This window comes from Chamaea fasciata, unplaced genomic scaffold, assembly GCF_029207755.1.
Source record: "Chamaea fasciata isolate MVZ Bird 193981 ecotype frontalis unplaced genomic scaffold, bChaFas1.0.hap1 SCAF_3, whole genome shotgun sequence".
Lineage (NCBI taxonomy): Eukaryota > Metazoa > Chordata > Aves > Passeriformes > Sylviidae > Chamaea > Chamaea fasciata.
The window spans coordinates 52083927-52108116 of record NW_027094088.1 but is presented as its reverse complement, the minus strand read 5'-3'; the positions used below and the strand labels follow the sequence as shown (position 1 = coordinate 52108116).

Sequence of the window (24190 nt, the reverse complement as noted above, 5' to 3'; positions counted from 1 at the left end):
GAAAGGAAATGCTGAAGGTCATACAGCATGTATCTCAACAGAGAACACTGCGGACTGTTAGCTAGACAGAGCTCTATTTATAATATTTTATGGAAAAAACCTTAAAACTGTAATTAATTTATGTAAGATATTCAAGCCACATGTAGCTGGTATCATTATTCCATGTTACAGGAAACTAACAATGGTTTAGTGTCAAAGGAAAACCTAGAGAGCTCCAATATGAGTTCCCTGGTCCAATCACTGGATATAGTATGCCCCAGAACAGGGACAGATCAAATATTACTCGTTCATAGAACAAAAATTCATCATACCTTGCAATGAGTTGAAAATTGAGAAGAGGTACAGGAAAGGAAGAGTTAAGGGACCCCAGGCAAAAAAGGCAAAGCCCCATGTCATGCCCAGGAGAAAGGTCAGGCTGACCACGCTGCGGAGGTTCCTCAAGATCTCTTCCTTCAGGCTCCGGTTGGTTCTTTTCCCATTCCTCCCGCAGATTTGCACCATCACCACAATAAACATGGCAATGTTCATCAGAAACATGATTCCGAAGTAGCCGGCACAAGTCACATAAAAGACAACTTCATTCTTGATCCAGCAGCTGAAAAAAAAATTAAAAAATAAAATTAAAAGAAGGATCATTTTTGGTTAACGGAAACCACCTTCCAACTATTTATATGACTAAAGGAAAATGAGCCCATTTCTGATACCACTGCTGCAGAATTATAGTGTAAAATTAAATTTTGTCCATTTCCTGTTTAGAAACAGGATGAAGTCCAGAGGCATCTTAAGTGACTATGGGCTATAGTATTGTCATATAAGAAATCTGAGGGCTGTGCCACATTTTAGTCAAAACTAATTTAAAAAAATGGGAAGGGGTGGAAACTGCAATCCCGTCATGAAAAAATTTAGAATCAGTACAAAAAAAAAAAAAAATCACTGCTGTCATCTGTGTGAAGCATTAAGTGCTTTAGTAACAGAATGGGCGAACTTGGATCTTCAGTGTCAAAATCTCAAGTTTCTGCCACTGGACCTAAAGGAGAATTTGAACATGACTGGAGAAGTAGCAGGACTTTTGAGGTAGCCATTTGATAGTCAGACAAATAAGAGCTCTAACATATTCCTCTTGCTGCAAATAGCCTGAATGCTCAGCATGATACTGTAATAAAATTTAAAAAATTAAAGTTTTATTTATCATGATGAAGATTTGCCAGGAAAGGAAAAGAGCATTCACATAAAAATTTTGGCTTCTGGAGTTATTATCTGGACATCAAGAGAAGAACACAGAGGACTGCTGAACTACAGTGGCAAAAGGCTGCTTGATTCAAAAAGGAAACTTTTTTAATACAAATTCTTTTCTTTGCTCTTACCTAGAAAATATACTTTTCATTGAAGACAAACCAAAACAAGTAGTTTTATTTTATTTTCATGACAACACCTATGAGTTATTTTTTGGCCAGAGGCATGTTTGTACCTGGCATTGGGTAATGCAGATTTCCCTCCAATTTTTCTAACAGCCCTCTTCAGATTACAGATTCTAATCATTCAGAAGACAGTTTTGCACTTTTAATGCACCATCATCTTTTCCAAAGCAACTATAAATGCTAAATTTTAAGAGATCAAAAGAAATACTCACAAGTCATCTCCTCCTTGCCCATTAGCATCTCTGCCATATAACTCTTTGCCATAAACATGACTTGCATTTGTATTAGCACTTGCTAAAACAATTGCTATCACCAGAGCTGGCAAACCTGTAACACGAGAAAACTTGTGAGCTTTCAAATCTCCTGAACTTTCAAATTCATCGTGCTAAGCTAAATTATTGATGTCTCCATCCCTATTGCTTTAGTGGAGAGCATCCTGAGAAAAGCGCACTGAGAAGGTTGAAGAACACAATTTTTCAAACAGTACAAATATATAGAACTATCAAAGCAACTAACAGGCATTAATGAATAAGCCTTGTAATGTTCTGTATGGTAGAAGAAGTTTAGTATGTGATAAGGAAATTCAGGTAAAATAATAAACTAAAATAATATCCCCTAATTACCCAAAGTTAAATTTGCAACTGCACACAGGTTCTCATCATATAGTGAGAAGATTAACAAATTGCAAAAATCAGATCTAGTGGAGAGATGGTGTAAGGAATTTTTTGAGTGATTTTTTTCATGCTTATCAGAATTCATTAGGTTGTGTAACTGTGGGGAACATGAACTATAACCTCTAATTTCTCCACTGCTTTTCTCAACCACATTATATTATATATACTTTCTATAGCATTATACATACTATATATACTTTACTTATATGTGCTCCCCTTGCTTCCATAACGCAAACTATGTATTTCTTAAGAAAAAAGCAGAGAGAGTATTTGGGGAAAGTAGACAGCTATGCAGAAGAGAACTTTGCAGAAAGGTACAACTCACACAAAAGAAATGTATGTTCCTGATATGCCTTATTTACATGTCTTATCCTTGCTATAACAGAACACGTTCAAAGGGGAAGAGGTTAATTTGCTTTTCCGACCACTCAGTCCTTGTCCTCTGCTGAGGTTGCCAAAGAGGATGCTAGTTGCCAATGGAAAGACATCAATTATCAGCTGTACTGAGGTCAGTGCTCTAGCCGTAAGGTTAATGGCTTTGTATTGTGTTGTATTATTTCAAACACAATATGTGCATTCAGGGAGAAACCACAGATTCCTGATACTGACAAAAATGAAGAATAAAAGTCTTGCTGCCTGAGCCTTGCAGTTATTTTTCAGTATTACTTTTTCCATTTCTGTCCTGCTGTGTACATTGCTTAGGGCAGCCAGGATCTTTTAGTGGTTTAAACACTGTGCTGAATCTCAGGAAATTTTGCTTGTTTAGCTGGCAAGAAAATTTAAGCTGGACTCAAAGCTTTTGAAAGTCAATGCAAAACCTCCATATGCTCTGCAGTAACTGCAAAAGTTTCTGCGTTCATTGCGTGACACACTTCTCCATCTCTGACATGATACTCACATTTCCCCTCTCCCACCCTGGCCTCTTTGGAAAACAAGACCAGTTTATCTGGTCTCTCTGCTCATTCTGGGGCTGGGAGCTGCTCTGGGTGGAGAATGCCAGTGAGAACGTATTTACACAGAATCCCTCGGTGACAGAGAGGGTTGGCTACGTGCCAGCACTGCTGCAGGCCAGGGGAAGGAAACAACACTCTGATATTAATTCTACTCTGCATTTCTGATAGAGTGCTTTTATATGGCAGCATTTACACAGAGAGCATTTTATACAGCAGCATACGTGCTATGTAAATATTGCATCTAATGAACTCACCCCAGCCAATGATGCAAAACTTCAGTATGTATCGCCTTATATACGTGTTGAACACCTTCACTAGAGCAATGTACATGTGAACAGCTTCCAGTCCCATCCAGGTAAAGGTGGCCAGGAGAAAAAAGTGCAGAAGTGCAGCTACAGCTATGCAGAGGCCATCAATATCAAAGGACGCAATCCAGCCATCAAGCAAAAAAATCAGGTTAAGAAAGAGCAGGGCTGTGCTCAGATTCATCAGGATTTTGGATGGATAATCTCTTCGTAACTTCCTAATGAGAGAAGCACAGATGCACATGATTAACTAGCTGCAATCACACAAACCACCTATTGCAGCTGGGTTTACACCTTCACAAAGTCAATAAAAGCACAAGGAACTCTTTCCAGCTGAGTTTGTGCAGTAAGACATAGTGGTGTGTATTTCTGTGTGGGGTTGGTCAAGGCTTCAGCTGTGTGTGATGAGGGTAAGCTACCAGCTCTTTGGGTCCATAATGAGTCAATTAACTGCTGCAATATTTTAGCAACTGATATTTTTATTAACAATGACACCCAAAACAATCCTTTCAAATGAAATATAAACCAGTACTTTTTATATTAAATGAAAACAAAAAAAGTATAGCTGACCAGAAGGTCATCTGTGACCATTTTATATGTGGCCTTATATGTTAGCTTAATTTTTGGAATATAATGTCCAGTGGATGTGGTTTTCTGTTTGTTTTTAAATAGGATCTTAAGAAGACTTAAGAACAAGTAATTTTTTTTAACTGATCCCCACTGAAATGTGGGTAATGAGGGGCAGCAAAGAATTTCTACCAACTTGAACCAGAACACTATACTATATGTAATATAATACGAATGCAATCATTGAAGATACTTAAAGCTTGAAAACTCCCTTCTCCAGCCTCCTCTGCCCCTCCTGTCCCCAGAAAATTATCCTTCTTTAGCCGCTACTATGTCCTGTCCTGTTACTGACAGAATGCTTTCTTTGTGTTGACATGACTTCATTTTCTCTTTTCACTGTTCACATAACTGTACCACTTCAAAATTTTTGCTTTCTCTTGAGTCACTTTCACATTTCAGCAGGACTTCTGTTGAAATTGTTGTAACACTTCACAATTTATTTTCATTTTATCCCTTTTCCCACTTCTTTCTGAAGGGCTATAGAATATAATTGCTCTAGTTGGAAATTTCTCTTTTTAGATTTGGAACCAGTTATGCTCACATAGGCAAGTTTTGTTTTGTTTTTATAAAAAGCCTGTTTGACAATTTAAAAAGAATATCTATCTGTTCAAAATCTATAAGATTCAGTCTTGCCAAAAGGAAAATTTTGATACACATTCAGCTTGTTCCCTGGTCTGAGCAGCACAACATGTTAGAAACTGGAAAAAAAGACTCTGAACTTATGTCCCCTTGAAAATGTTTCCACTTCACAACACTGTGACCCTGATTTTGCAGGTTTGATTTTTTTAACATGGACTTCCCCTCCTAGGCAAATAAACCACACTAACCACGTAACTAACTTATTTTATTCTGCACATACAGGTACTCCTTTGTGATGTTCTTCACAGAATTAGTACTTACTCAAATGCAATGTATGTCAGAAGAGTTGCAGCTGAAAATATGGCAGATATTCCACAGCCTATGTAAGTGATGAAGGTCAGGACCTTGGTGTTCTGTGGGTCGATTTGCGTCACGGTTCTCTGAAGGTCCTGTGAGAGAGAAGGAAGAGACAACAGTTGTAGGCAGCACCTTTGCTGTAGGCACAGCACTCTTTCTTGGTAATTAGTCAAGCAACACTGAAAAGCATTCTGGCAATACCACTGTAACCTTGACAGTGGGGTTCATTTTTACTGCGTGTACTTGGTCTACAGTTGTTACACCTCTCACTTCCTTCCCACAGCTCTCCAAAACATTGTGCTTTCAGTATTATAACTGCTGGGACCAGCAGATAGAGCCTGATTCTGGTCCTTATAACTCAGTGCTAGCAATTCAAATGCTCTTCTCTGGAAAAGTCTCCAGTGTCCAAAATTTTCATTCTGTTGTGTGTATACAACTCTTTTTCAGAAGACCTAAGATTTAGAAAAATGTAACTTAAAAGTATTCATACTGAAATGTGCAACTCTGTAGGGAATTTCTGGCCTTTTTGTTATTAAAAATCCATAGGAGTCAATGTAACTAATCATCTACAGGCGAAACTAAGGGCAAAATACTGCTTTTTGGATTTAGGGTCTGTTTTGACATAAGAACTACACTTTTAAATGGAAGTGGTCAGAAAAGTAGTGACAAAGGCAATAGAAAAAACATTGGAAGTGAAGTAGGAACATTCTAAGGATTTTCTTCTTTTTCTGTCTAACTGTAACTGCCACATGGTACCATCTCAGAATAAATGCCAGTGTTATTTCCTTTTTTAAGGACAAGAAAATACGAGAATGTCTGGGTTTATATCACTGTGGAGAAAATGTGAGCAAACACTAAGGGATAATGATGTCAATTCTACAGTCATTGTCACTGTTGTCCCTGGGAAAACTAGCTAGCAAAAAGAAACATTAAATGCTACAAAACTTTGTATGCTTTGTTGGAAAAGGCAGGAGCAGGGTTTTTTTTTACTGTCCATTCCAGCCTTATATGGCAGTTTATTTATACATAAGAAGAGTGTTCTTGGGAAATAATCTAGTATCTAAATTAAAGTCAGAAGAAATTATTAAAATGGAAAAGCAGCTAGAATGGTCAAAACTGTGTAAAAATCTATTAGAATGCAGCCCAAATTCAAAGACCTTCTGCCTTATTTCTCACTGTCACTAAAACACTCAGGGAAGAAAAGGGGCTCATTGGATATATATACATATTAAAAAAAAAAAAGCCTTGTCTTAATCCTTTTGGGGATGAGAAGTGGAGCAAGACCATAATTTTTCTTGGAAGAAGATACAAAGTTTGTGACTTTTCCACATCTACATCTCAGCATGATGTGAAGAGAGCAGTTCTATTAAGAAGAGTCTGGAAGGCCAAAGCTGAAAAAGTCAGTGGATGTAGCCTTGTGTGGTTTAAGTCCTATTTGACACTGCCACAAGTTACTTCAAACCTCAAATACTTCCACTTAGGAATTATCCCTGCTGTGACCAGGAGCCAACATCTTTTCTGCAGCTATGTTTTACAGGCCAAAGAATGTTAATTTCATCTGGAAAAAAACATATCAGCCCATTATTGAGCATAAACAACCACCAAAAGTTAAGAAAAGATAGCACTGTGCCATTATTTCTTGTTGGGATTTTTTTTTTCTCTGAAAAACACTTCACAAGGGCGAATTGCTGGAGGCAGCTGAAGGCTGGAGGCTATGCTGCTGAGGCTGAAGTGCCCCATATGGTTCCTCTTTCATCTCCTGGAAAGACATTGCTCTGCCAGCCACCCTGTCTGGAGACTTTGCTTAAGGCTCTGACAGAGGATGGGAAACATGTTCTGTACCAGTGCTCTGTGAGCAGTCTTTTTTTGAGGGAAGGCCTGTAGTGTAAGGCATCCCTGAAACTAATTGAAGCCAAGTAAGAAAACAGCCAATATGGGTTTACACATTGTGCAAAAGGTGCTACTTCATAGTTTATGACATTAGATAAATCTTGTTAAATTTGCAAACTAGATTTGCAAGGGACAAGCCAGCCTTTTGATCTAAGGATGAAAGAGAATTATTGGGCTCCCTTGACTTTTCATCCTCATTACTATTTCTGCTGTCTGGAGGATGTTTTTCTTTCCCTGTTTTTCCCTACAATGAATGTCTCTTTTTTTGTTGTAGTTCTGAAAACAGCATTTCTAACTATTTCTCATGCTTTCTTTTTTTTTTTTTTTCTCCTGCTTGCAAGCAACTTCTCACTTTCTCAGTCTGGAAATTTCAAATATACTTCTTTCTTATTCACTTCTCTCGTTACACACCTCCCGCCTCAGCTGCAGGTCACTTTTGTCAGATTATACTGTTAAGGGATATGTCAGAGATCCCCTGCAACTCAGGACTCATTAAAATCACTGTTTTTTCCTGTCTCTGTAGTGAAAAAGTTAGTACTGGGCCTTGGTTACATTAAGTTGGATGTTATAATATGCTATTTGCATTTTGGTGTCACTCAGAAGTCTCAATCTCAGATCTTTTGTGGCACAGTATTTTTCAAATATAGAAAAATCTCATGAGTACATTTTAAGTATTTAAAAAATAATATTTATTCACTTGTAAAGGAATAAATAATGATAATAATAACAACAATAATACTCTTCCATGGCTAACTTTATTCATTATCTCATTCCTGAATCCTTATAACTAGCTATTTTGTTCCAAAAAGATAACTTTATGATAACAAGGGGGAAAATCATGTATTATTACTGTTAAAAATTATATGCAAAATAAAGAGCCCAAGTAACAAAAATGAGAGTTGTCTTGATACCAGACAAAAGCCGTGTTGCTGTTCCTGGGAAAGGTAACTTGGTGAGAAGTGAGTTTGCCTACCATTAGGACCCCAAAATGTGTGAGGTGATTGCATAAACACACAGTTTCATTTTCATTGGACTCTGCATCCACGTGGCAGCCAGCAGGGTTCCAGCCACCGTTGCCACCTGTGGAAATGAAACATGAGAAACTGCTGTTCAACAAATACATGTCAACCTCTCTTTTAGCAGATTCCTCACTTCATCCTGTGCAAATGCAGAAGCGCTTTCTCAAATTCAACGAGCCAGCATTAAAAGCAACTGGGAGAGAAGCACGTGTCAGATTTCCTAGTTTCTGCAAAGAATCACCCCAGATGAGTGTCCCAGAAATGGACTGCTGAGCAGAAGCAATAGATGGAGATGTATCATAAAGGTAGGGAGCTTTTTGGTCAGTGAGTAAGACCTACTACGTGGGTCACACATTAAGACCCGCCTTAGTTTCACCCAGTAATAAGATGGTGTTAGAATTCCTTTTTTGCCCCACTGATGTGATGTCTACACCTGCCTGCCTCCCACTCATATATCCTCGGGCACATGAAAGCTTTTACAGCCCAGGAGCAGAGGGTCCCACCCTTCCTCTCTGCAGCATGTAATGCAGAAGGTCAGAGTGCCTAACCCCAAAGATCTCCAGTGGCCTTACAAAAAAGTGAACTATTCCCAACCCACACCACTTGAACAGGTCGTTCTGAAAAACAAGTAGAAAGTTTTTAGGTTTAAAAATTAAATGCTAAAAAGTAAAATTTGTTTCTTTTTTTTGTTTTTTCCCTGCCAAAATATGAGCTAGTTTTGTGAAATCATTCATACTCTCTGACTCTTAAGGACATTTTTCTCACAGCTCTTGACACAATCCAGTATAATTTACTCTGTAACTTCAAGACAATCAAACACTCAGATTCAAGACATTCTCTCAAAATGTGTGAATGTCTCATCTATAAAGATGTTCCAAAACCACTTAAAACTCTTTTCCACTCAAGCAGCCACTGGGAATAGTTTCCTCCCTGTGTGTTTCTCCTTTAATGTGATTCTGAAGTTCACCTTCCTACTGAGTTCCTATGATTTTTTGATCATTTTTATCTTCCTGCATTCTCCTCAGTTGCTCTGTCTGTATTTCCTGCTTTGAAAAACAAATTTGGATGGTAAATTTTATTTCTTACAAGACTCTGTGTACTGAACCTCTCCATCCAAAATCCTACAGCTCTATCTATTTCATTGTAAAGAATAGAAACATCTCAGCAGTGATCTCCAAAACAGAGAGATCTGGAAAGCCATCCCAGATAACAACTTTGTGCAAAGGATTAAGAGCCTGAGTAAAACATCACACACAGGTTTGGCAGTAGTGACCTGTCTTTGATGAAGAATGGTCTAAAATGTTGCCTTATTAACGCGGGTCTCTGCATGTGACCAAAAAAGCTTAGGATCTGTAACAGTCACAATCTTACACCTATATAACCCAATTTTTTAAAAAAATTAACAGTTAAAAGTACAGCTAGTAACTATTCATGTGTCTGAGTAGCATTATATTTCATTTGCTCATACAGACAGATCAGTGAAAAACTACAGATATGGGAAAAAGGTGGAAAAACTTAATTGAAAAATTTAAAATATTAAAAACATTTACATTACAAACTTACTTTAAAATGGAGTATTTAACATTTGCTACAAGTAAATACACTAACCAGAAGAAATTATACACTTCATTGGGTGGACTTTATTGAATCCTGTGAGGATTGATTTGGAAGCAAAATAGCCAATACTGTGACCAATTTTAAAACTCAGACACATTTATTCTCCTCATGAAAGGAATTACAGTATTTTTAAACTTACCATTTTTGTTCATATCCCAGAAGACACAGGTAGGTTTAGGATCTTCCTAAGAACAGATGTAAAAGCAGACTTTGTATATCTCTTCAGATATAAATCTCATCAACATTTACAACAGATGTTGTAATGCATTTATTTTCATTTAATAATAAGAAGAATCCATATCGTTAGGTTGTTGAAAACTTGCCTAGTGTCAAATTAGAGGAGTTTTTTTTCTGCTAGAAAGACGCATTTGTCCAAATTGCAAAATCTGGAGCACTGCTTCTATGTACTATTCAATGGTTCCTTTTGTACATCCTCAGAATAAAGAAGTTTTCTTGTGTTACTGAAGTTATCCATGAATATGATGTCTTTACAGAATCTAAATACTTTTTACTGTTTACTTCCTTAGGGCTTCTCTGTGAATCCTCTACGTAAAGCTTGAAATTGTGCAAATGCCTGCTGATCCCAAGTGCAGGTTGTTTTGTCTCACCTTAAAATATTCATTGTAATGCAACGTAAGATAAAGTTAATTGAGATGTGAAAATTACAAACCAGGTTATCATTACATAAACAATTTACTTAGGTATTGCATTTTAACATTTTCTTTAATGTTTCTAGTGCTATTGCCTCTTTTGGATTAGATACTAAGAATGGAGTCAAGCTCACACGTTTTCTCACTGGAACAATATGTGCCAAAAGGTTGCATTTGGTCTGTATTTCCCTAAATTTACTGTATTCATCTTTTAATAATGTGTTTCTGTCCATTCTTCTGATGAAAACCACATAACAAAAAAAAATTTCGGGAACTATTAATAAAGTGAATAATGTTTGGTCAAAGAATTTAAGTAATTATGAAGTTCCAGTGTAATAAATCATGTCTCTGGTCATGAATATGGTCATTTACAGAGGTTTCATCTAGAGTTATTGGCACAGAAATTATTTCTGAGGGGCAGAATCAATGGTCTTTTAGATAAATGTTAGGTCATGAACGGAGTACGAATGGATGAGGATTGGAGAGATTATTTGTTTCTACTTTTTGCTTACTTGCTTTTTTTCTATACTTCTTAATTTCAGTTTGAGTTTGATCTTGGTCAAAATCCATCCATATAAATCAGGCCTTTATCTTCGCCTTTACCATTTTTAATCTGCATTCCTGTTCCTCTGAATAATTAGTCTCGTTTTACCTGAATTTTGGTATGCTTGATTGCAACCTTCACATAATCCTGAAGATCCTGAATGGTTAAGTTTCCAATACTGCATGCCACCACAAAACTGGTCAAATTGGCAGGATTTTCTGCATCCTTCAAAAGATTAAGAAAAATATAGGAAGTGCTTACATGGCACATAACATAAAAGCCAGAGTACACCGTTTCATTTTTGCAGAGTGCCAGAATAGTAAGTTGTCAGCATTTCTGTACTTTTGATCACACAGTATAAGAACATTATGTTCATAAAATCAAATTATGGGTTAGCCTCGTGGAAGCTTCCCTATTTTCCTTGTAGCCATAAACATGCATAGGCACAATTATAGAGAGAGGTTAGAAGGCAAACAAAATTATAACTCAAACAATGTGGCAGATAACAACCCATGATATGATTAGCTCATTTCCCTAAACAAGCATGAATGAGCTCACTTATCTTATTGTTGACACTATCCTTTAGTAAATGCAAACTTTTTAGAGAATAAACTGTTTTCTGCATATAGTTGTTAAATCAACCTTCACCTTAAAATGAATGACTATGAAGTAGTAAACAAATTCAAAGCAATGCCACATACTGAAGGAGATAGCATTTTCTTGTGAGGTCTTATATGATAGGAATTTAAATAGAATTCTGACATAATCACTGACCAGCAGGATTTTTAAGCTGCAGCTCACAATTTTCCAGAAGAGAAGGTTTCCTTGGAAACTAATTACTTATTGAATTGGAAATGCATTGACAATGCCATTTTCTTTCGATATGTTTCTATTGAAACCTGCATATTTAGATGCCTGGTTGGGAAGCTTGCTCACTGCCTGTGGCAGATCTTAGGTCAAATGAAGTCTTCTATTGCCACTCACTTTTCCTCCCAAAATCTGGTCTGCCAAACTCCTAAAATCTTGATTCCTTCCATTCAGCAGTTTTGTTAGCATAGGAAAACGTCAGGTTTCAGCTCAGCACTGGGCTTGTGAGATCCCACCACTTATGACAGACAAAACAGCTTCAGTTATTAAGTGCATATTATCGTGAGAAGAATGTTTCATTTCTTAAGAACCATATCCAGGAACTTTCAGACACAGTATTTCAGATTATACTGGAGCTTTGTGGCAAAATTTCCTAAAACCTTAAAAACTGAAGAGGAAAAAAATTTGCAAATTTCTAGGCAGTTCTTGATTATTCAGACAAGAAAATATATCTTGGCTGCCACCTAAATTTAGACATCTGACAAAGTCTGTGAAAGTCCTTGGACATATTTCCACAGGTTTCAGTGGATTCTGTCTGTAGCAGATAAAAAAAAACAAGACACAGTTGGTCTCTTCAGGGAAGGCAATTTAATATATTCCTACGTGTGTATTAAAGTAAAATACAGATTACTACTTATTTAACCATAAGGCTGTGTTCAGCTGAAGTTCAACAGTTCAGGCATAGATGTTTACACTGAACACACCTGCCCTTTGGGGAAGTGAATCCCACCCTGAACAGCTTTTATATAGTCCTCTAAGTAATGGAACCAACTTTAATGAATTACAAAACAAAACTAGAATTCTCTTAGTTGCAATAAAATAACCCACCAACCTCCAATGCTGCAAAGTATGTTCCACTTTACGTTGAGTACTTTTAAGGAATACAGCTAATAGCATTCAGATATTTATAATTGCACATGGAAGAAATATGAAATGCAATAAAAATGAAATACTCTTATATTAATGGATTGTTATTTGGTTTGAGATGGCATGTGGATCAGTTTATTTATAGGCCTTATTTTAATCCTGTTTTTCTTTAATTTCCTTTATTTTTAGACTTCCTAAAAATGTGAGGATCCCACATTTTTAATTCATTGTGTTAAACACATCACTCATGAAGTGTTTGAAAAACACACAAAAAATGAAAGGCACTTTAGTTGCAAATTAAGGTGCAATTTCTATGGGTTTTTTTTTCAATGGCTTATTAAGTACCACTTAGAAATGCATTCTAGCACCACTAAGGGACACATTCTGACTTCATATGATTTTATGCCATTATGACCAGCCTCCATCTGTGTTCTTCTGTTTTTTTTTTTTTAAATTAAAGATATCCATCCTGTTTGTCTCAAAAGCAGGCTTAAAACTAACACAATTTAAAATTAAAATACTTTGGGGTGTATTTCAGAAGGCAACTGTGGGTCATGGGTATTTTCTTGCCTTGATTATCTGAAGAATCTGGATACACTGCCAATAAAAATGATAATATAGGGACAATACAATACTACGGGGTTCTGCGGATGCACAAGAGCCAAAGGTCACTTGAAATACTGATGGGAAAACAAACTCAAGCCTTCTGAGACATATTCTACAGTTCACCATGAAACAATGTTTCCTTCTTAATTAACTCTTTTTTTTTTTTTTTTTTTTTTTTTTTTTTTTTTCCCCCAAATAAGTGTGGTTTTGGTTTTCTTTTTCCAAGCTGCAAACTCTTCCTAATATTTTTGGCACCTACCATGCAGGCACTATTTACAATTACCATTTGATAAGACCCAAAAAATAAAACATCAAATCCACCTGAGCATGTTTAGGTCTCAGGTAAAAGTATGGTTATCCTTATTCCTATTAAAATATGGTATGCTTATGAGAACAAAGGTATGAAAAGAATAGTGTTTATATATGAGCAAAAGTTCTCTGGCTGCTAACCATCAGCCCAGGGTTTCCAAGTGAATTTAAAGCAGTTAGCAGGATATGACTGCTAACCAGCTCCTAAAAGGAAAGGAGAGCATTTGGCAGGGTTATATGCCAAATTCCCTCCTGACAGAAAAGAGCCTGGCTCTGATTTTAAGCACTTGGGATACAGTTTTCCATAGATTACCCTGAGAAAAGGTTTATTTTACATGTGAGAGGAATCTGCAGTTAAACCACCGACTTCAACTCGACTTCAACACTTCAACTATTTTGCTGCTCTGAACACAAGACTGTCTTTAGTGCCTACATTTGCTGTCATCTTTAAATTCCTATAACCCATGAAATACTGTGAAATGATTGCACTACAGGAAACCTTTATCAGCTGGCTTTGATTCACCCTATCCGAAATGACTTCATGCATGTGATTGCTTACCTGAAAAAGACCATTTTTATTGAAGAATGTAAACTGAGCCCTAGATATAACTTCAAACTCATCTTGACTTAAATTCTTCAGTAAACTTGGTGGCAGAACAACAGAAGCGATGGCACTTGTCTGATCCTTGTCAAAATCTATCTGTTAAATAAAAGCAACAGGAGAACGTGTACAAACAATAAAGAAACCATCTGTTGTCCACAACTGGGTTCACACTCTTACACAGAAATATCTAGATGTGGGACTAGAACCCATCAACACTAAAATGACTTGTGTCTATGTATGAGTTGATGCAATAAATAAATTTTTTAAAGGCTGGGGAGGTTTCCCACTTTTCCAGCATAAGGTCAGCCTTCTGCTACAGAAAGATATTAGATAAAACCAACAAAGAAACAAACTCCTCCACTGTTATAATGATGATTGAGAAATAATGAGATAGTAATCATGACAGTCGTAACCATTTTCAGTATAACAATCAAGATACTTTTCCTCATAGCAAACAATGTTGAGAACTAAAAAATATGCTCTGAATCTTTCCCTGTAACATTGTATTAGTTGGCTTGACATGCACATCTGAAATAATTCTCTTATGAGCTTTTGTAGTTTCTCTGTTATGGAAAGGATATTTAAAAATCATTAGTGTCACTTCTCCATATTTATTGTGCTATGTAGCCCAAAAAAGACACTTTCTGACATTATATAAATTTAATCTTTACTGGCAATGTATCAGAAATCTAAAAGACCTCTGTGGCCCAGGAATGCAACAAGTGAGTAGGAAATAAAGGAGAATTCAATCCTGCATTTTATTAGCAATTCTATGACTGAGCAACTCCCCACCATGGCCTACTCAAGGTGTGCCACCATATGAAGGAAGGGGAGCAAGTCAGCTCACAGTGGCTCTATAGTAAAAGCACTTACAAATTTTACTGTAAGATATGGGAGTCCCACTATTGACTTCCCCAGAGGCATCTTGGTCATGTATTTATGTCTCTCATGGACAACTGTGTAATTCTAAAAGCACCATTAGCTAATAGGAAGTTGAAAGTCATAGGCTATTGACAGATTATTCACCCTTGGAAATCAGTAAGAAGCAGCTCATAGACATCTGACAGATTTAAATGTAGCTCAATACCAGGTTTTCAGAGGTTGATTCTGCCACAGCAAAGAGAAAGTGAGTATGTGATAAAGATGTCCCATTAGGCATTGTCTGCAAATAGAGTAGAAGAGGCTTCTCCAAAGAAGCATGGATATATTACAGGAACAATTTAATAATATGAATCACCAAAACCTAACTTAGTCAAAGGTTTGGCAAGAAACCTAAAGAAACAGGGAACTGAAAAAGAATCTTTCCAAATTGCCATGGATAAATTTACTTGGTATCTACTTCAAGAAAAAAAAAATACAAAAGAAAAAAAAATCTGGAAACATTCTGACATGCATCTTGAAGAGTTTAATGTTCCCTGATGAGCCTAGGATAGATCATCACATCACTGATGAAAAACCTGGGCTTTCACAAGGGAATCTCCCTTTAGCAGGGATTGCAAATATCTTTCTGACAGGCATGGAAAATATAAACAGTACCCACAGCTGCTGCAACTTTTCTGGTAGGAAGGATGCTAAGAATTCTCAATCAGCTGTTGGAAATGTGAAAGTCTGAGAAGAAGCTTGTGTTCCAATAGGAACATTATAAATAATTTGACAGACTTTGGATTTTATGATTATTTAGGCAGTGCTTTAATAAATGATTCCAGGACGAGAAAATTCCTGATGTCCTCAAGCCACAGATGGTAATTCCTGTTAGATGTGTGATCAACCAAAACCTGGCTTTAGAATTTTCCTTTCCTCTTTCCATAAACAAAGGATGAATTCTGTAGGAGAAACATTCCTTTGATAACAAAGAACTATTCAGCTTCACAAACAGCTATTGAGCTTCATTAATATGAGACCTAAACAAAAGTAGATTTAAAATCAACAAAAATTTCTGATAAAATTGATTCAAAGAAACTTTAGCTAAAATATCTAGGAATATAAACATGTGAAAAAGCAAGTACATTAAATCTATTTTTATCAATTTAAACAAGCATTTGAGTTTTGATCCAAAGTCTATATACATGCACAAGTCCTAAAGCCTACTATATTACTACTGCTTTTTCTAGAAAGTAGACTTTTATCTGTCTTCATTCTTGTTTTGATTTTTACAGTATATAGTGCCTTTTAAAATGATCAGACATTTATTAGGATTGCTGTATTGCCAGTTTGCAGAAGGAATTAGTTTCCATACAATACCTGCACTCCAGTGATTAGTCTTTAACTGTTCTTATAATGCCTTATTTTGCTGAATTCAGTTTTAGTTCCTCTGGCCCAAATGATGGCAGATTTTTTTTTTCTTTTTCTGCGTAATATTTTCTGTTTGTTTCTCCAAGTAAGACTCACTGTACTTGAATGGTGAAACACCCAGGAAACTGAGACTACATTACCTCTGTCTAAAATTTAACTGAAAAAAATTAAATTGCATTGAAATTTTAAAACCATTTAGGCGCCTTAAGATGCAGACAAGCATGTAGTGAAATTTATAAATTTTTGGCACCTCATTACTACTGATTTTAAAAGAATCTTTGGAAAATCCTATAGGTACTCATGTGCATCTCAAACAGTATTTCAAACTTTTAGATGTCTGTTTTTTTTCTATTTGTGGGAAAAAAGCAAAGAAAAAATATTTTTTAGGTGATGATAATCTTAACTATAGTATCTTATCTAGATACTGTAGCACTGGAAACCTTCCTAAATTTTGTGTGATTTCTGTTCATTTTATTTTTAATGTCTAGGCTGGTCAAGCTCCACGTGATGACTTGAACTGCCTCAGATATCTTAAATGGTACAAGCCAATCAACCTGTGTGGACAACTGAATTAGACTTAGGTTTCTTTTAGCACTAAATGTTTAAACTGTACTGGAAGGTTGAAGAACTATTGTATCTGCAGAAACCTCTATGTAGATACCTCTAACTAGGTATCTTATTTTAAAGCTGAAAGACATCAAAAGAGTTGTTAGATATTGTACAATGGTCAGTACCGCAGATTGTTAAAGGTTAATTTCCTTTTCCACTAGTAAAAAAAAAAACAAACAACAAAAACACAAAACTAAAAAAGGGTCAAGTGTGTTCTGGATTTATAAGCCAAATTACTTTTTATCTGCATGGAATGTAAGTTTATCTGTGTTTCCTGTCACTCAAGGAAATACTACATTAATCTGTTATCTGTTTGTATGATTGTAGCAAAAAGGAAATAGAAAGTAGGGGGAGAACTGGGAGTTGTAAGTGGATTTACAGGAACCACAGTAAACACACTTGGAACAGGCACATCTTATGTTTAGATACAACTGCTTGCTCTGTACCTGGAAATCAGATGCATTATTCTGTGGACTGACACTGAAAGAACCACCTTTGAATGATGTTGAATTTATAGAAGACACTCCAAGTGCAAGATTTCGTGTTGTAATACTCATGGATGGTCCAGCAAAATGGATCTTTAAAGCCAAGGCATCAATAGTTTTTAGAGCTCTAAAAACAGAAATAAAATTACTCCAAAAAAATGAACACAGAAAAAACCCCCACCCATGCTCTACATACTCCTCACATCACAGCATGATCCTCTTGTTACTGTGTTTCTGTCACCCATCTGTGTATACACAAGGAGACTGTTAGACTGTAAATTTATGTATCTCTCTTGAAAACAAATTCTTTTGACTGACAGAAACTGTGTGACTACGTATCACTGGTCCTGAAATAATTTTCCAAGAATACTTATATCTATGCTGTGTCACGTATTAGAAGACTTCTTTCTATCCAAATACTTTGTCTTTGTCATGCACGCGAAAAGAAAAAATATTTGTGCAACTATTTTGGAAAATTCCTTTTGATGGAAATCAGAAAACTTTGATTTTCTGGTTTGTCTATACATGGAAGGATAAATCCTTATAGCCTTGCAGGTTGCTCTCAAAAGCTTTTCTCAAATGCAGAAATACTTACTCTGAAGATGAGGCTGCCAATACACTGTCTGAACTGGTCAGAATATTGGAAAAAATTGTCACCACAGTAGAACCCAGAGATTCATCGATTTCTTCATCGTTCACAATTTTTTTGAGCTTCTGCACAACATCATTTACTTTGTCTGAGGTCAGCTGCTGCCCCTCGCCAGTGAGATTGAGAAGCTGATTGGCGATATCTGCTGCATTTTCTGTGAGCATACAGAATCAAGCAAAAAAGAGAAAATAATGCATTACAGTCCTCAAGCAATCCAGAAATATAAATTTTTATCAGCACTGTTGAGTACTAGACTATGTTGTATGGTACTAGTAGTGAGCATAGGATTTCATCATTTTGCCAAATTTATAATTTTTTTAGAAGTATTTAGGACCTGCTGATTATATACTGTCCTCATTCGCTGTGTCTTTTTTTTTTTTTTTTTTGAGTTTGTAAATCAGAACTACTATAGAAAGGGGTGATTGAATGAAAAAGAGAGGAATAAAATGCATATTATCTCTCTTTTTTTTCTCCTTATGCTATTCTTTCTTTTTCACTGGGAAAAAAAAGAGACCATAACACTGTCGTCCTGTTATTTTATTACTCTTTCACAGCCAGAATGACATCAGGGTTATTTTAGAAACAGAGAAGAGATCTGAAAATGTCTGATTATAAGTCCAGTGAAGAGAGCAGGGGTCTTTCCCCTGGCAGGCATTTGGAATGTTTAAAAATTTTTCCTAACTTGAATATCAAATAGAGGTAAGATACCACCTTCCTGTGCTCTTGATTAAATTGCCTGAAGAGTTTGATATAATATAGTACCTGGTATCCAGAGTTTTTAATGGGTGAGCTGAATTGAACTGGGGTGCACTTTGCAAGAGTTTATGTACTTTGCCCTGACCTTTTTTAGAATGATTTTTATCAACTTAGCATAAAGACAAAATATATCCTTGCAAAGACCACCACTAATATACCCACCTGTGCAATTTCTAAGATCAGGCTGACCCCAGTATGACGTATAATTCTGCAGACCCAAATAGCTAAAGAGGAAAAATGACAAAATCCACATTAAATATAGTAACAAAATTATATGAACATTTCATAATACTTACGTAGGTGTCACAGTGGTCCACTTTTCTCAATTCCCAATGTTCCTAGCAACACGGCCCCTACATATACATAATATGTATATTTGACAGTGAAAGTATATGCTTGATTAAATGATAGTGCTGAGAGAAACCTCAGTTTTTCAGTGGAAATTTCTGCCTTGTATTTCAGGAAAGACCCAAATATTGACAAAAACTATTACGCCTATATTACGGCCTAGTCAGTTGCTGTTTCTATAATTTCTCCTTGATATAAATTGCTTTGATCTAGTCAATAGCAGGCCATAATACATCTCATAAGAACATGCACAGGAGCCATGTGAAGGTATAAATTTATTCCACCAATGGAAACTAGGGTAGGTCACTATCAAGTCCAGGTCTAAAGTGAGGGGCAGATATGAAGATTCCTTTTTTTTAAAGCCTTACCATAGCAAAATACAGAATCACAGAATAGGTCAGGTTGGAAGACACCAAAGTGGTCATCTGGTCCACCCTCCCAACTCAACCAGAGTCATCCTAGAGCACATGGCACAGGATTGTGTCCAGATGGTTCTTGAGCAACTCCAGTGAGGGGACTCCACAGCCTCTCTGGGCAATCTATTCCAGTGCTTGATAACCCACACAGCAAATAAGATGTTCCTCACATTCAGGTGGAACTTCCTGTGCACCAGTTTCTCCTTACTGCCCCTTGTCCCATTGCTTGACACTACCTTGAGGAGCCTGGCTCCATCCTCTTGCCACCCTCCCTTCAGACACTCACAGACACTGATGAGGTCTCCCCTCAGTCATCTCTTCTCAAGGCTGAACTGGCTCAGCTCCCTGAGCCTTTACTTGTAAGAGAGATGCTCCAATCTCTTAATCATATTTGTCACCCCGTGAAAATGGCTCCAAAATTAAACACACTTTTCCCCTCCGTTTTTCTTTAAAGGCAATCCCATTGTCACAGAATGGAAAAAGGCAGGATGATAAATGGGAAAAAAATTATCCCTTTACTCAGCACATGATAAAATAACATTATTCCTCAGCTGATGACTTTTATTATAACATCAAAGGTAATCACAAACTGTGGAATGAAGATGACTAGACTGTTAGAAGAGTTTCTCTCCAAAAAAATCCCACCAATGCTCCATATCGGCAAAAGCTAGTGGAGGCTGAGGCAAGGAAGGCATAGCACAGGGCAGAACACAGAAGTGTTTTTTTTATTTAATGTGCTGTACACAATCAATGGTATAGTGTAGACCACAAATGAATAATAAAGATAAGTAATACTGGGACAGCAAAGGCCAGAAACCTTAATTTTTAATGATTCCGAGGCTCTGACATAAAAACAATTTGATTTCTGTACTCTTGTACAAGATTAGGAGGCTGAGGAAGTGAGTTATTTAAATATAACGCGGGTTGCTTTCCTGTTTGGCACTGAACCTCAAGGCTGATTCATATCCATGTTGCCATACTGTTTGGAAAAAGTAAAATATCTGGTCTTCTCAGAACATGTTCCAGATGCAATGTGGGTGGATAAGACTAATATATTGCATTTAATAATAATCATCCTAAACAATGAAGGAATTAATTAATATTGCATCATCATAACCATGTTTAAGGCACTCAAAGGAGATCAAAGCCATAATGTTTTGGTAATACATAAATAGAAGTAATAATATCCCAAATTTACAAATGGAAAATGGACATACAGAGTCAAAGTCTTTTGTAGATATTTGCAAAAAACCTCCTACATTAGGGAAGATCTCTTAAACCTTAAAAATTCAAGTTCAAATATTTGAGCATAAGATTATCTCCACCTTCAATTATGACTAACTACTGGCAAAATCCTTGTTTCACAATTTCTTTTACTTTTCCCCTAATGAGATGAGGTGTTTTGGATTAAACCAATTATACATCTCATCTTCATAGAATTTTATTCTAATTCTTACTCAATTCAGACAGTAGCAGTGGAGTGGTAGCAAACATGAAGCTTTGGGTACAGGGACATAAAGGTTGTGGCCAAGTGCAAGGTCCTGCATGTGGGTCAGGACAATCTCAAGCACAAATAGAGGCCTGGGAGGTGAATGGATTGAAAGCAGCCCTGAAGAGAAGGACTCAAGGATATCGGTTGAAGAGAAGCTTAAGAAGACTGGGAAACATATGTTTGCAGCCCAGAAAGCCAACCATATCCTGGGCTGAATCAAGAACAGCGTAGCAACCAGGCTGAGGGAAGTGATTCTGCCCCTCTACTCTGCTTTCCTGAGACCTCAGCTGGAGAACTGCATTCAGCTCTGGGGCCCCCAAGATAAGAAAAATGTGGACTTGTCCACAAGTCCAAAGGAGAGCTATGAAGATGACGAGAGGGCTGGAGCCCCTCTCCCATAAAGAAGATGAGAGAGTTAGTTTTGTTCATCCTGGAGAAGAGTAGGCTCTGGGGAGTTTCCAGCACCTAAAGGGGGCTACAAGAGATATGGACAGGACTTTTTAAGGGCATGTAGTGACCGGACAATGGCAAATGGTTTTAAACTGAAAGAGAGAAGGTTTCAGCTAGATATTAGGAAGTTTTTTTACTTTGAGGGTAGAGAGGCACTGGCACAGGTTGTCCAGAGAGGTTGTGGATGCCCCATCCTTGGAAGTGTTCCAGGCCAGGACAGACGGGGCTCTGACCAAGGTGGTCCAGTTGGAAGTGTCCTTGCCCATTGCAGGGGAGTTTGGAACTAGATGATCATCAGGGTCCCCTGCAACCCAAACCATTCGAGGATTCTATGACTTGAATAAAACAGTTTCATTCTGTAAGAAGGTGTTATTTTTATGGTCATGTTGAACATGCATTAATTGTGGGCCCCAATATGCCCTACAGAAGTGGTAGATGAGTCTTTTTTTCTTAACAATGAGATACATACTATTACTACAGTCACCTAATCCCTCACAGTATAAAAAAAATCTTCCTGAAATACAATACCAGCCAATGGCAACCATTATATATAATTAAATAATAACTGTATATAACCAGAAAGCTGCATCTGAAACAACTCAGCTTGTCAGATATTTGAACACCTACCAGGTTCTTGATGCAGTCTGAACTGAGCTCCCGTGGCAAAATGTGAAGTTGGTCACAGTAGGCCTGGTATCTGGCCAGAAATAATTTGGAGGGTTTTCTTCAGCTAAACATTTTTCTGTAAATAATGAGTATATTGGTGTTAATAGTAAATTTTTTCACCTAATCATCTTCCATTTCTTGTCCTCAGCTCATCAACCAGTCTACAGTACAAAATTTTCTTCAAATGAAATGCTTGGTTGTTTGCAATAGAGTGGCAATAGAGGGGTGCACAGCAGGGGATCACACGTGCTGCTGCTGCTCAAAGGAAAGACTTGAATGTGCATGCTGCATCCATCTGCATTCCAGCAGCCTCCACCTTCTCCCTCCCAAATGAATGGGAGGAGATGAGAGCTAAAAGACTGATTAAGGACAACAGCTGTCAGGAACACAAACAACATTGAGAAGTGGGGATGAGGGGCCTTGGAGGTCCAAAATGTCTCATTTTAGTTCTGGCTGTAAAGCATATTTTGTTATCCTCAAACCATCAGAGGAACTATCAGGAGCTGTCCCAGCCTCTTTGAACCAGACAGCAAGACATTGACTAAAGCAATCTGGACAACTTTGTTTCTGTTAAAAGTGGTATTTTGATCATGGCTCTCTGAGATTAGTGGAACAACGAGGCTTATAATATAAAATCTGAAACAGTCATACTGTTTGTAAATGTGTGATTATTTTAACACAGAAGATGCTTATTTATGAACAAGCAAAAAAAAAAGAAATTGTTGTGTAACAAAGCTGAACACTACTCACCAACTGGATCAACATCCACAGCTTGAAGTTGATAACCTTCTTCCATGGTTCGATTATTACTTATGAGCTTCTGTCGGATGTCTTCCTCTTCTAAATTGATGTTGTTGGTAGAATTATAAACCAGAAGAGCCAAAGCACTGAAACTGCAAAGAAAATTATCCAAATGTTTCAGTCAGAACATCAGAGGCCAAATGTGTGGAAATAAAAATATCTGAAAAACTGTGGTTTTCTGAGTATGGAACAGTGTCACCAAAACAGTATTGCTCATTAGCTGTAAATTAATATTTTTGTATATATAGGGCCATGACAAGAAGATATGGGAAATTTCATCTTCTAGTTACCTTTAAAGAAGCATCTCATCAAAAGAGCTAAGAAATGTTTTCACAAGCATTCAGAAGATGAAACCATAGAGTTGTGAGTTCTAAATGGGCCCTAATTAATTTTAAAAATCGGGTTGCTGATGGCTTAGGAACTTAAGAGCTGATTCATCCCACCTCACAAAACTGTCAGGGTGGGACAAGCCATCCTCCAGAGGATCCACCTCTACAAATGACTACACAGAAAGACTAGCAGATTAACAAAGAACAGATGCCTAACATTTAAATCTCTTAAGTTTTTTATGGAGTGAAAAACACCCTGACATACTTCTGAAGCTTTTAGTCATAATTAGGAAAGTCGAGTTCCTCAGATGACTAATCTAAGTTTGAGCACTAATAGCTGTTCTGCACTGTAGCCCACTGCTACTTTCTTGGGCAAAAGAAGTAGTTCAAAGTGCCCAAACCTCTTTCCTGTGAACAAAATAAAACAGTCCCCACCCTTGTCCAAAAACATAGCTTTTCTGGAAGGGAAATCATGAACACCAAACCAGTTCTAGCAGGACACAGGAAATAAGCCCAGAGTGGAAGGCACAGAAATTTCCTCCTGGGACAAAAGGAAATGTTGGAGATGAGAATTTGTTGGTACCCAAGAGCACTGCTTGGCTCTGGCTAGTAGGATGTAAGCCACTAAAGCACGGAACATTGGATGTCCATGGGAGCCAAAATGTGGAAAAAAGGAAAAAGCAAACATGCTTTGGGCTGTCTTCATCTTAGCCTTGCCCTTGGATACCCATCAGCCTGAATAATGACAGACCTTTGGAGTGTGTGAGCTGTTCCTGGCAGCCTGGGGAGCAGTGGCACTGCCAGCACACATTCAGTGAGCAGGGCACACACCCATCAGGGGTGCTTTCACCTGCGGCCTCCTGTGCAAGAAAGCAACAGTGAGCTAAAGCGGCTTGTGGTCCACAGGAAGAACAGTAGCAGAAAAAATTCTGTAGGAGTGATGAAGAGGCCCAGTACGGTTTTCAGGTACTCCTTCCTAGACAGACCAGGACTTCAACAAAAAATCTTTCA

At 37.2% G+C, this 24190-nt stretch overlaps 1 protein-coding gene across 6 annotated transcripts in view; it reads right to left on the bottom strand.

Annotated features, from left to right (window-relative positions):
• The window catches only part of ADGRG6 (adhesion G protein-coupled receptor G6), a 111700-nt gene that overhangs the window by 13656 nt on the left and 73854 nt on the right, over positions 1 to 24190 (bottom strand). For all 6 annotated transcript variants that reach the window (XM_066178988.1, XM_066178991.1, XM_066178989.1 and 3 more), the window contains 13 exons: positions 22800 to 22942; positions 22011 to 22125; positions 18840 to 18901; positions 17868 to 18075; positions 17234 to 17399; positions 13842 to 13982; positions 10742 to 10858; positions 9579 to 9624; positions 7777 to 7883; positions 4878 to 5005; positions 3300 to 3568; positions 1631 to 1745; positions 312 to 595 (listed from right to left, as the gene is read on the bottom strand). In XM_066178988.1, the coding sequence (XP_066035085.1) occupies positions 312 to 595; positions 1631 to 1745; positions 3300 to 3568; positions 4878 to 5005; positions 7777 to 7883; positions 9579 to 9624; positions 10742 to 10858; positions 13842 to 13982; positions 17234 to 17399; positions 17868 to 18075; positions 18840 to 18901; positions 22011 to 22125; positions 22800 to 22942 (1901 nt within the window). The remainder of the gene's footprint in view (positions 1 to 311; positions 596 to 1630; positions 1746 to 3299; positions 3569 to 4877; positions 5006 to 7776; positions 7884 to 9578; positions 9625 to 10741; positions 10859 to 13841; positions 13983 to 17233; positions 17400 to 17867; positions 18076 to 18839; positions 18902 to 22010; positions 22126 to 22799; positions 22943 to 24190) is intronic.